The sequence below is a fragment of the Rattus norvegicus genome, chromosome 1, assembly GCF_036323735.1.
Source record: "Rattus norvegicus strain BN/NHsdMcwi chromosome 1, GRCr8, whole genome shotgun sequence".
Lineage (NCBI taxonomy): Eukaryota > Metazoa > Chordata > Mammalia > Rodentia > Muridae > Rattus > Rattus norvegicus.
Window position 1 is genome coordinate 34,291,499 of NC_086019.1, and position 12,348 is coordinate 34,303,846.

General features: G+C 42.6%; 1 protein-coding gene across 4 annotated transcripts in view; it reads left to right on the top strand.

Annotated features, from left to right (window-relative positions):
- Adamts16 (ADAM metallopeptidase with thrombospondin type 1 motif, 16) overlaps positions 1-12,348 on the top strand; it is a 130,054-nt gene that overhangs the window by 32,600 nt on the left and 85,106 nt on the right. For 3 of the 4 annotated variants that reach the window (XR_005504458.2, NM_001372015.2, XM_039110074.2), the window contains 1 exon segment: positions 11,844-12,105. Coding sequence is in view for 3 of the 4 variants with exons in the window: in NM_001372015.2 (NP_001358944.1) it covers positions 11,844-12,105 (262 nt within the window). In the remaining variant the exon portion in view is untranslated. 4 annotated transcript variants of the gene reach the window in all.

Below are 12,348 nucleotides of genomic sequence, written 5' to 3' on the forward strand. Positions count from 1 at the left end.
TAATGCACATTTTAAATGCTATATTTAAACAAGCTATATTTAAAGATTTTATGATGCTATTATGCAACTCTTAAATGCTTTTAAACTGACTTTAAGACAGTACTTTAGAATCAACTTTTGGGCAGGCTCTAGCTGCTCACTTGAGAACTGCCTGTTTCCATCCAAGTCTCATTTTCTGACCCCGAGAAGTTCTTGTAGTTGATAACTCAGTCTCTCTCTGGTATAGTTGTTCCAAGAAGCCTTCATGAACACCAAAAGACCACCAAGGAGCTGATTTTGATGTAATAGCATTAGGGTCTTTTTATTACAATCTTGAACTTGCACTTACCACCAACCCATAGGACGGTTTGGTGAGGCAGCCCCCAAACTGCCCCGGCCAGTTGTCCGGTCCTGCAGGACAGTCAACAAGGGTGCAGAAGGTACCTGGAAGAGAATGGAGGACAAGAGACACGAAGAAGGACACAAAGACAAGAGTCTGATCAAGGCGACAATTTTATTTTTTCCCAAGGCTGAATTTATACCATAACAGGGGTAACAGAGAGGGGGGAAGTGGGAAACATTTACACAGGCCAAGGACATAGTACTCATGTGGTCAACTGATGTTAGCGGGATGTTAGTTTTTCAGAAAGGTTACAGGTTTGTCATATCATTCGTCAGCAGGATGTTGGTTTCTCAGAAAGGTTACAGGTCATAACATTGGGCATCCTGACATCAGATGTATTTCTCAGTGAGGTCACAACTTTGTCATATCATTATTCATCCTGACCACCAGACTTGTATTAGTCTTCTGCAGCTGGCTTAGGATTTTCCATGAACCCAGTCATACTTAACTCTAACCATAATATTAACGTCAATAATGGAGGGTTTTAAAGGCATCACTCCCAACATCTCCCCCTTCCTTATAGTCAAATGAAAGGGTGACTGATGGCTGTGCTGTCCTGGAATGAGCCCCTCAGAAACTGTCTGTTTTAGGTTGGAGCAATATTTGTCACATGGCCAAGAGAATCTTGTGGCCAGCGTCCTTCATAGGATAAGGCAGCAGCTAATGGCGGCCTTCCTGTCTTAGGCCCTTTATTCATGAATATATCGCTCTCTTACCCATCATTGACTGTTCAGCTCAGCATGCAGGGGTGACGATTCATTGATGTTTCAGCAAAGGCATCAGGACAGCAGGTAGAAAAGAATGTTGGCCTCGTTTGGCTCAAGGACAAAAAGTCCTTGCCTGGGCTGGGAGGAGATGTGTAGTAAGTGAGCTTGACCCTCATCAAAGGCATCCTCCACAGCTAGCGTATGATAATATACCTGAATAGGTTTTGGTGCTATATTGTCTACTTAATAAAGCTGTTTAAATGATTAAATGCCCAACGGTCAAAATATATAAGCAAAAGAAGGCCTACTAGGGGGCCCAACAGGGAGGGATGCAGGGTGGACAACCATGGGAAGGTGGAGAACCAATTTTGATGCCAGTTTTCAGCTTTTTCTCTTTCTTGTTTTCTCCTTTCTAAGCCTTCTCTGACCTTTTTCATGTTCTCTTTAACCCTATTCTAAGACACAGGAAGTATCCAAGCGCTGCCTTTCTCTCACAACCCAGAATTCACTGTGATTGCTCAAAGTTGGGAAATTAAAGGTAAAAAGCCAATCAGAAATAAGTACACTTGTTAGCATATATAGTTTATGTAAAGGGGGGGTCAGACGATTGTTCTTTCTGATTAAGCTCTGACTCTTAAAGACAGTGTGGGTCAAAATTAAAACAGTCAGATATACTTAAAACACTGCTCCATTTTGGATAGATGCAGAAGTTTAAAAATTGAATGAATTTATATGATAGTAAATGTTTACGGTGAAATATCACAGAAAGGACACCACCAGGCAGGAAATTACAATTTTAACTGATATTAAACATCTTAAATAATTTGGAGAAACCTCAGCATTGAATTATAACATCAGAAAAAAAAGTAAAGACATAAATAGGTATCCCATGCATGTTATGTCAGAAATAAGCAAACCCCAAGTCAGTACAATACTGTATCAATGACTGAAAGTTAAATAATATGTTGATACATAGAAGGAAAAGGTAACATGTTGACTGTCATTGTTGAAATTCCCAAAATAATTCCAATAGACAATTCAGTTTGGTTTCCTGCAACAATTAAAATTGTGTTATTCAAAAAGCCAAATCCCACAAAAGGTATCGCATTGTGGAAGAATACATATCTCAGCTGTCCTGGAGTGGGTGGTAGAGCTTCCAATTTTTCTTGTGCAATGGCAATGGTCTTGAAGCGGTGCAGTTCTTTGAGTAAGCAGTTCCTCTCGGTGGAGTGCAGGCTGTAGATGAAGTCATGTGTGCCCTGCACTGTGTTCAGTGCCTCCATGGGCTCCTTCTTGGGATGAGTGCCCAGAAGCCAGGAAGTAGGAATGCACAGTCTCTTTTAACAATTTTATGGTAAATATTATCCCTGTATCAGCACCTGATTGAAGCATTCTAAGGCCCCAAGTATATCCACGTGTCCAATCCTGGTTTCGACCCACGGAGGTAAATTTAATGTTTAGGGGAATGCACTATCCTCTTGTTTTAGAATTAGAACCTTCACAACGGGAATCTGGGACATGCATATTAGCAGGACGGGAGGTATTATAAGTCAAACAACACAGTGTATTAGGTGATAAAAAAAAATTAAGAACAGGGGAAAGGGGCCAGACAAGAAAGCTAGGGGGTGGCCCAGTGAGAGCTGGTGGAACAACCAGATCAGGTGACAAGTAGCATCCAGTCACACAGCTAAACGAGGAAGCTTTCTTGGGACAAAAAGGCCAGTGCAAAAATGAGCGCAAGCTTTGTGCCTGTGAAACAGAAAGGCGAGCAGAGGGGCAGCTGGAGTCTGTTACCAGCTGTCTCTCTGGACTTAGATTCTCCTTAAGGAGTACCTCCCTTCAGTGTCAGCTGGGAGGCTCTGCCTTTCAAGAGACCCAGCCTTTAAGCTACACTAGCTTCCAGGAAGAACTAATAACAAAAGGATGGAGAGATGATTAGGACCTGGGTGCTAGGTGCCAAACGGCTGTCAAAAGAATTGGATGGCCCGTCCGCTCCCCCGGAGCACCTTGAAAAGCCAGATTTAGGGGGGAAGTTTTTTTTTTTTCCAGGCTGTCAGACATACCTGGTGACCTTGAGCCAAAAGACCAGGAATAAATAGCATTTACGCCTCTAGTGTTGAAGGAGGCTTGCCCAGGGAAGTGTGATCCGATTGAAGCCTCAGGCATCACTGGTTCACCTGGGGCTATAAAGACTCTTTTCTGCTGCCATTCCTGAGGCACAGTTGCACTGGGCTTCCTGCTTCTTACATCCAATAAGGAGATTGCTAACACTGGAATACTGACCTTTAGTAGAACTACAGCCCTCCCTGTGCCTCTGAATTCCAGGACTCAGGTAGCAGTCCCCAGCCCTTCCCCAAGCTGTCTCACTGGGTTAGGGGCCATGGAAAAGAAAACATTGATCTGACCTTGGCCACAGACTCCAGTTGGAGTAGGCGGAAGAGCCGTAACAAGACTTCCTCCTGATATCATCCTAGGTTAAACATAGCCAAAGCCTGCTCCAAATTCTATGTGGCAAAACAAAGTTCCTCTCAGTCTGCTGCAGACTCTTTCTGGAACTACTTTAGGGGCTCTCCTGACTCCTAACCTGGGGCATTTTGACCACAGTAGCAGGAACTGGCTGCTACGGGGATAGTCCTGAGGGTATCATTAATAAGAGACCAGTAACTGAAGGCAGCGACTAGAATTTTTTCAGGGCCAAAAGTCTCATAATAGTCTTTAAAACAATCAATAACTCTGCATTATGCTATCTTTTTGCATCAATTGTTTCCTCCTGGCGGACTCATGGACAAATATTTTCTACAAAGTCTAAGAATTTTTAAAATTTTTTTTTCTTAACCCTATTCCTCACGTCCTGAGTGACTCCCTGAGTCCTGTCACAAAAGGTGACTGTAGAATGCTTGTCCCATCACTCACCACTGAGATCTGCATCATCCGGGGAGAAACACACCAAGCGGCTGAACCAAGGGGGGAGCAAAGTCTCCGAGAAAGAAGGAAGGCAGTCCTGTCTGTTCATGGGGGGACGATGTTCTCCAGCAGGAGACCCCCAAACAGCCCCATATTAGGCGCCAGTTGCCCTGGCTAGTTGTCCGGTCCTGCAGGACAGTCAATGAGGGTGCAGAGGTTACCTGGAAGAGAATGGGGGACAAGAGACGCAAAGAAGGACACCAAGACAAGAGTCTGATCAAGGCGACAATTTTATTTTTTCCCAAGGCTGAATTTATACCATAACAAGGGTAATTGAGAGAGGAGGAAAGTGGGAAACATGTACTCAGGCCAAGGACATAGTACTCATGTGGTCAGCTGATGTTAGCAGGATGTTAGTTTTTCAGAAAGGTTACAGGTTTGTCATATCATTCGTCAGCAGGATGCTGGTTTCTCAGAAAGGTTACAGGTCATAACATTGGGCATCCTGACATCAGATGTATTTCTCAGTGAGGTCACAACTTTGTCATATCATTATTCATCCTGACCACCAGATTTGTATTAGTCTTCTGCAACTGGCTTGGGATTTTCCATGAACCCAGTCATACTTACCTCTAACCATAATATTAACATCAATAATGGAGGAATTTAAAGGCATCGCTCCCAACACCAAACCCTCTTTGGGACAAGGTTTTATAGGAAGTGGCAAGCAAAGGGTGGAGGTGTCCAACCTGGCAAGCATCTAATTGGTGGGCTACTGAGGCCTTTAACATGTGGCTGGTGCTAAGAACCAAACCATAACTTCTGCTTTCCTCCTGATTGGTTAGGAAGCAAAGTGTCAGGGGCAAGCTTTTGAGCTAGAGGTGCAGATTTGAGGAATAATCTGGAAACTGGTGCTAGACCCAGGTCTTGTTAGGGATGTGGCCTGGAAACTGGTGCTAGGTACTGGCCTGTTAGTTTGAGTTTAACCTTAGGTCAGGATCTCTAACATGGAGCCTGAAGCGAAAACATCTGGTCTCCCAGTATAGTCTTGTTACCACACATGGTTGCACTGGACTAGCCCCTTCCCAGGGTTCTGATCTTACCCCACCCCACCTATTTACCCTTCTAAGTTGTCTCGTTGTTGCTTCTTGCTCTTCTAGCTTCTCAGTCACCTAGTCCAGGCCAGTCCCTTCCTCTAAGCCTCTGTCATCAGTTCTGTGTGTGCTTACCTGCTCGCTCACTAAGAATAAGGCCAATATGGTAGTAACAAGGGAAGGGGGAGTGGGAAGAACAGGATGCAGGAGCCACAAAACCAGGAGCTTAATCTGCTGTTAAGCTGGCTCCTTCTGCAACGCTGTAACATTTCTTCATTGAATGCCCATTTCTTTAAATAGAAACACCAATTTCCACCTAATTTATTTGTTATATAGACACGACTAGTAAATGCATCATAAAACCTAGCACACTCCCTGTCAGTCTTGTGGAAGGTATCAAAGATATAGTCACTTTTACATTTGTTTATTTTCATTTATTTCATCTAGTTAAAAGTATAGAAAGTAAATGATTTACAAACTAATAATCTGCCTGAAAACGGATACAGAGAATGTTGTGATTTGGGCTAACCTAAATGTTCTGGAATAAACCTTTTGTCGGTATTCTGAATGAAATAAAAAGTATGAACTTAAAAGATTTACTCACATAGTAGACCCAATTTCCCCATCACACCACTGATAGACTAGTTCCATCTATCTGTGAGGTATTTGTACATGTATGTGGAGTTTCTAAACCTGAACTCCAAAATTCGACCACGTTCTGTGTTTCAGAAGGTGCCTCATCTCTGGTTGTCACTCTCTTCAAGTAGTTGACACCCAGGCCACATATATGGTGCATATCCCATGACCAAACCCCAGAATAATGCACTTCCTCTGGGCATGCTTTCCTCTGGAGAGGAAAATATCATGCTGAGCATGTCCTGAGATGAGCTCAAACTCACATGTAAATCAGCCTGGTTTTGGAGAGCAAGAACTAAAGCAGAAGGATTCAGCCCAAGCAAGTCACTCTAGCTCTTTAGCCAGAATGCTACTGGGTATCACCAGCATCCTTTCCATCAAAGCTTTACCTGTACATTGGGTCCCTGCTTCTATTAGGTCATAGAATATGTCAAGAAAGGCCCAAGTGGAGAACCTTACTATTAAAAGCTAACAACATGAGAGCTCCTTGAATCTTAAGGAAAACACTGGAGAGTCTCATGTTCACGGTATTATGCACTTGAGGCTACAATGAAGAATCTTTAAGACGTTAAAAAAAAAAAAAAGCAGTGCTTCACAGTATGCAAGTTTATCTGGATTCCCAATGCCTTAAAGCACATCCAAAGCCTGAGTAGCTTCATCTCTAAGATGAGCACTGTGTGGCATGGGAGAAATTACCCAAAATTCGACAAGGCAAATGCAGTTGTTAGAGCCATACTTCTGGAGAAGAGCTCTTTGAGGTTTCCTTGGAAGGAGTGGGGTTACATGCCTCTGTGAGTATTATCAATCAGCCAACAGGTGATTCCCTACAGTCAGGCTTCCTTTCCCATGGGTTTCTTTCCCTTTCTCCTTCCCAGGTACCAGACGTCAGGCCCCAAGTGCTGGAGGTGTGTTCTGGTGTCACTGCAGCAGTAACCCAAGTGTGTGAGAAACCTGATTTCAGTCCTCTTCATTGCATTTGGAGACATGAGTTAAGACCATAACTAATAAGATTAAACTTGAACTAGAAACCCTGTCAAGGTGTCAAGTGTCAAAATATTAGTGTTTCAAGTTTACAGACAAGAAATTGGAAAGCATCCCAGAACTAACTATAGACCTGACTAAATCCCAGAAACACTGAGGTCCCGGTTTGTTTTGGGTTTAGGACGACTGTGGTCCCTGTGAGCAGCACATCGGCCCATTGTCTGAGGCAGCAGCATTGAGAAAGTGCAGAGCCTAAGCCAGGTATGACAGTAAGAGAAAAGGAATCCAACCCCAGTTGCCTTGGGGAGAGGGCAAGCATTTGGGCTCATTTTGCTTTTACAATGACTTTGGCTGAATTTGTATTTCCAAACCATCATATGTCATCTTGGAACAAAACCGACTGTGGTTTGGAGCAGATGTGGCAAGTGATGGGCTGGTCTTGGGCCAGGTTCATTTTGATCCTGAAGTTATGAGGAAATAGTGAACCGTTGGGCTTTGATAAACGCTTGCTGGATGCTGAGGCTGTTGTGTTTTTGAAGTTTTAAAGTCACTAAGGACTCCTGAGATGAGTATGAAGCCTCAGATCATGCTTTTGAAAAGAAGAGACATGTTCAGTAGGGTCATTTGGGAGTTAAAGACTCCTAGTTTCATGTTGAACACAATCCTTTCTTCACCGTACCTCTGGGTAGACAGCTCTCTTGGAAAAAGCAGATGTGGTCATCGGAGATGAGTGTAGAGTCTGATCATTCTGGAACTCTTTCACACTGCAGGAGAGGTGGGCGGTTCATGGGTGGGACATCCAGCCATTTCTGTGTATGTTTGGCTCCTGTAATTTACATGGATACCTTATGTAGCCATACCTATGTCTGCAGTCAGCAAGAGCACTGGTCATAAAAACCGTCTTCTAGTTGTGAAAAACAAATGTGACAGAGTGGACGTTCGGCTTTGATTCATTAGTAATCTTTTTACGTGCTTGAGGAGCAGCAGGTATTAGGATTACATGCCTGTGTCCTTCCCTCCCTTATGGGGACATCAGGCTAATAAATTTCCAGTGACAATAACTGATAGGAGTGGCTAGCTGTGAGGTCCAGGATCTGGGGGAGACACACTCTTGGGAGTTATCAGCCTCTGCTGAAGCTTTGTTAATGATCCACCCTCTAACTCCACTGAGAGGTGTAAGCAGGTATGCACTAGACATTCTGTGAGTTTCCAAATCTCTTGGTTCAGTAGAAAGAGGCCTCCTGATAGGGAGAACACATCCATCGTTCATGACTTATCCATTCTTTTACACAAGATGGCAAGCAGGTAGGCAGTGGAATAACTCTTTAAAATGTTCCCTTGTCCACTGATTTTGATGGTTACCAAAATATCATTTTATCTGTTACTATGCTCTACATGTTTAGTGAAATCTAAACTTACTAGCATATAAAATATCATAACCAATTAAGTTATTGATTAAGCAAATGTGATGCTTGGGTTCTTGATTAGTATAACTCCATTCATTCCTCCCACTGTCTCAAGACTCCATTATCTGGGTGTGAATTCCCTTAGCTTAACCAGAGCGAACAGCTTGAACCTGATGCTCTTCTACACAGTCATCACAAAACACAGAGACTTCACACAAGGAACACAGATCAAGCCCAGAACAAAGTCTTGAAGATGATTGTGCTGTTAGATGCTATAAGAATCAGGGCTTCAGAGGTTCTGGAGAAACATTTTAGGAAACCCCGGAGTCACCAGAAGAGAATCTGAGATCATCAGGGGTGAAGGATAGCACATTTTGTTCTTTGTTTCGTTAGTCCACCCATGTTTTCTTGACTCTTTACTAGAATGTGTGTTTGCATACACTGTTAGGTTTTTCAAACAGGTAACCATTTTCATGTCTACCTACTAGATGATAAAATATTAAGGAGAGGCTGAACAAATCATCAAAGTTCATACAGCCAATAAATGTTAGAACTACAAAGTAAAAGCTTTGGAGTCTACCTTAGATCCACCCCTGGCTTTCTGGAAAGGTAGAGGAATGTCTGTGCTGGGATGTCAGGATTTGAGGATTTATTCTAAGGAGCAGTTCTAGAAAGCAACAAATATCCACAAATGAGAAAGCTTATAGAGGTAGACTATCATTTTTAAAACTTTAATTATTACCTGAACTGGTTTGTAGTGAGAATGTTGGTTTCTTTAAAAACATAGAAATATTGTAAGAATGTGTTTTCATTTTAATCTCAGGTGTAGGGTATGGGGCTGCTTCAGATCATCCTCAGTAGCTGACTGTGATTTGCCTTGTGCTCTAGCAGAGGTGTGGTTAGTTTTGCCAGCTGCAGGTAGTTTCTGCGATTAAGTGGTGCGTTTGGAATTCTGGGAAAGTTTCGGAGGGCATGTAAAGGCTAGGTTCCCAAGAGACAGGGTTGGTTGTTGTTGGTAGATTGTTGGTTGGTTGCTGTTGGTTGTAACTGATAGTGGTTTGGTAAGTCGACATAAAAAAATAAGTGAGAAGAAGAAATTAGATATCGATGCCCTTAAGTATTGATGCAAGAAGGAGTCTAATGATGTCAACCCCTTTTCCTCTACTCTTTTTACTCTCCTATCCAGCGGTAGGTGGTTGAAAGGACGGAAGAAGAAGGGTTGGAGAAGGGTAGAATTAAAGAGCAGCCAAGTCTGGCTACACTGGTTACCTCAATAACATGGAAAACCATGAGTAGTACCCAGAGATGAACACCTCTGTGATTGCTTATGCTACTTCTGGGTCCACTAAAATACCACAAGAATGAAACTCAATTGGCCGGGGTTGCAATGGAATTCCAAACTTGGCTGTTCCCAGGTAGAACTACAAAATAGAGCCCTCTTTCAGCTGAAAATTCCAGAAGGCCAACATTGCTCCTCATGGGTGGTGGACTGTTCTTGCTCTGCCTGGTTCAGATTAGACATTGAAAGCTTTGCCACTTCCTAGACATTGGCGGAATCTGGGCCCCAGGAGGCCAACCCCCTCTGGTCCTGATGGCTTCACTGATAATTTAACCAAGTTTTCCTTTGTTTAGGTCTGCTTCCCCAGGAGTTCTCTGGCTAATGCTTAACTTCCCTTGTGTGAGGGCCTGCGCTTTCTGTCAGACCTCCCACTCCAAATCCCTGTTCCCTACAACTGAAATTGGCCTGCTCCCAATATCTAGAGAATGTTTCTCCATGCCTGTCAACCAAGTCTCTGTAAATTCTAAAATTGCATGGACAGCCCACCAGCACGTTTGTTGGGCATCAGTGTGAGAGATTCCCTGCCTCCAGTCACCCGTGAAAATGGATCATGGACTCCTGAAATCACAGACAAACTTAGCCAGGTGTCTACTTCATCCAGTGTGTACTGAGTCTTCAAAATAATCTTGAATAACAACAGCAGAGTCACGTGTGATATTCCCACATACCAGGGTAAGGTAGAAGGGGTTTTGAATATTCTTCAGTGGTCACAAGCCTTAAGGAGACTTTTCTTTGTGTCCCCTTCGGTTCTCCCACCAATGTGTGGTAACTCTCCTTGTGAGGGGCTTTTGAAATACTGATTGAACATATTTCTACTTTTCTTTCTCTCTGTGCCTATTGTAAGAAACCGTTTTCCTGATTTTTTTTTCCCAGACCCTTTCTCCACTGCTGCTGATTTTCTGTGTGTGTGGGTTTTTTTTGTTTTGTTTTGTTTTGTTTTTTTTTTTTGGTTGTTTTTCTTTTTGTATCTTTCAACTTTGCTGAATTTGTTCACCCTAATAGTTCTGATGGACTCTGAGACTTGTCTCTGTATAGTTTTTGATAATGAGGGTAAGTAGGCAAAGGGGAAACTGAGGCCTCTGTGATCTATACATGTAGCAAGGTGGTTTTTTCCTTTCCTATTTAATATCCTTGATTTCTTTTTCTTGCTTGATGGCTCTGTCTAAGATTGGCAACGATTTTATTGAATACAAGTAGTTAGATGCCCCCACCCCCACCCCACTGCCTCACTGCAGGTCATAGTGCACACATGTTTTTATCGTTTCTCTGATGAGAATAATGACAGTAGGTCTGTGTTTGAATATGACCATTATCAAGCCAAGGCTTCCTCTTTCACACCTAACCTGTTCACTGATTGCATCCTAAAAGGACACTGAATCTTCCTCAGTGCCTTTCCTGTGTCTGTGTGATGGACATATGCTCTTGGCCTTTTGTTATTCTGACACCAAGTTATTTATTGGAATATATTGAACCATCCTGTGTCTGGGGTACCTCACTAGACTGTGGTGAATTATCTTTCCAGCATGCTGTACTGGCCAGTGCAAAAACATGCTTACCAGGAATATTTGGCAGAGGCTGTCAAGGCTAAACTCCTAGGATTGAGTGGTGTGTTTACAGTATTGGCATGTTGGAGAATCAAGAAGCATACCTCCTGGGTGCGACTCCTGGGTCTCCACTTTCATCCGTTTGTTCCCATTTTTACTGATAGCTGTGCTGTGTACTGTCAAACTTCAAGTTTGACAAAATTCATTCTAAATGGTTAAAAATAGTCTCTCAATTTTGTCTCCTCAACATATCTTAAGGGTTATTTTTCTTCTTCATTCATGCTGTTCAGGCATTTTATTGTTTTTGTAAAGATGATTTTTCTTGTTTCCTATAATATCTTATTTAGGAAGATTTTCATATGCCCTAAAGGAAGTTGTCATGACTCATTCTAGATTAACCCTGTTAACATATTTTCTGGAATGTATCACATGTTATTAAAATTTGAAGTTCATTAGAATAGATTTTTGGAAATTATTAGGATTTTAATTTCTTCCCTCTACTGACCACTTGCCAATATCAATATCTAACCCTGAGCAGGAGGGCTTCTCCAGACCCAAGTAATTGTGGCTTAAAATCGCTGCCTTTGCTGTGTTGTGAACCCCATCTCTTCTATCATCTCTAAATCAGGGCCCATACTCCTGGGAAAACACAGATGAGAAGAAGGGATGTATGAGGGACCTTATTACACTTCCTCCTAGGTCCAGGCCATTGAGCTCTTCTTACACCAGGTTCCGAGGGTGGGGTAGCCATATTGGAGGAGGAATGATAGCAAATCCAGGATGAAAAACTAGATCTGTTTCTATTTTTGATAGATCATGGCATTTTCTCTTTCCCTCTCCTTTTCTGCAGTTAGGCATGATAAGAACAAAAGACGCTGATTACTTCTTAAAGCCGCTGCCTCCACAACTAACAAGCAAACTAAACAGGTCTGCACAGGGCGGCTCTCCTTCCCATATTCTGTACAAGAGATCCACAGAGCACCAGGCTCCCAGAGAAAATGAAGTCCTGATGATCACCAGGAAGCGAGATCTGGCAAGAACGCATCTGCACCATGACAACTTTCACCTTGGCCTCTCACGAAAGCAGCATTTCTGTGGAAGACGCAAGAAATGTATGTAAGGGCGATTTTGCATATTTATTGACTTGCAAAATTAGATAAGATAGTGAAACAGTTTTAATTTATTGAAAGCATGTGTTCTGATGAGATGAAATGTTCTGTCACTGCTGCTGTTGGGGGTGATTCTGTCATAGGTGGTGGGTAAATGTGACAGATGAATTTTTTTAAAAGCTCATCCTTGCACAGATTAAATGACACACTTCTCAGAAGTATAGAACCTGCCAGACATCTTTTAAA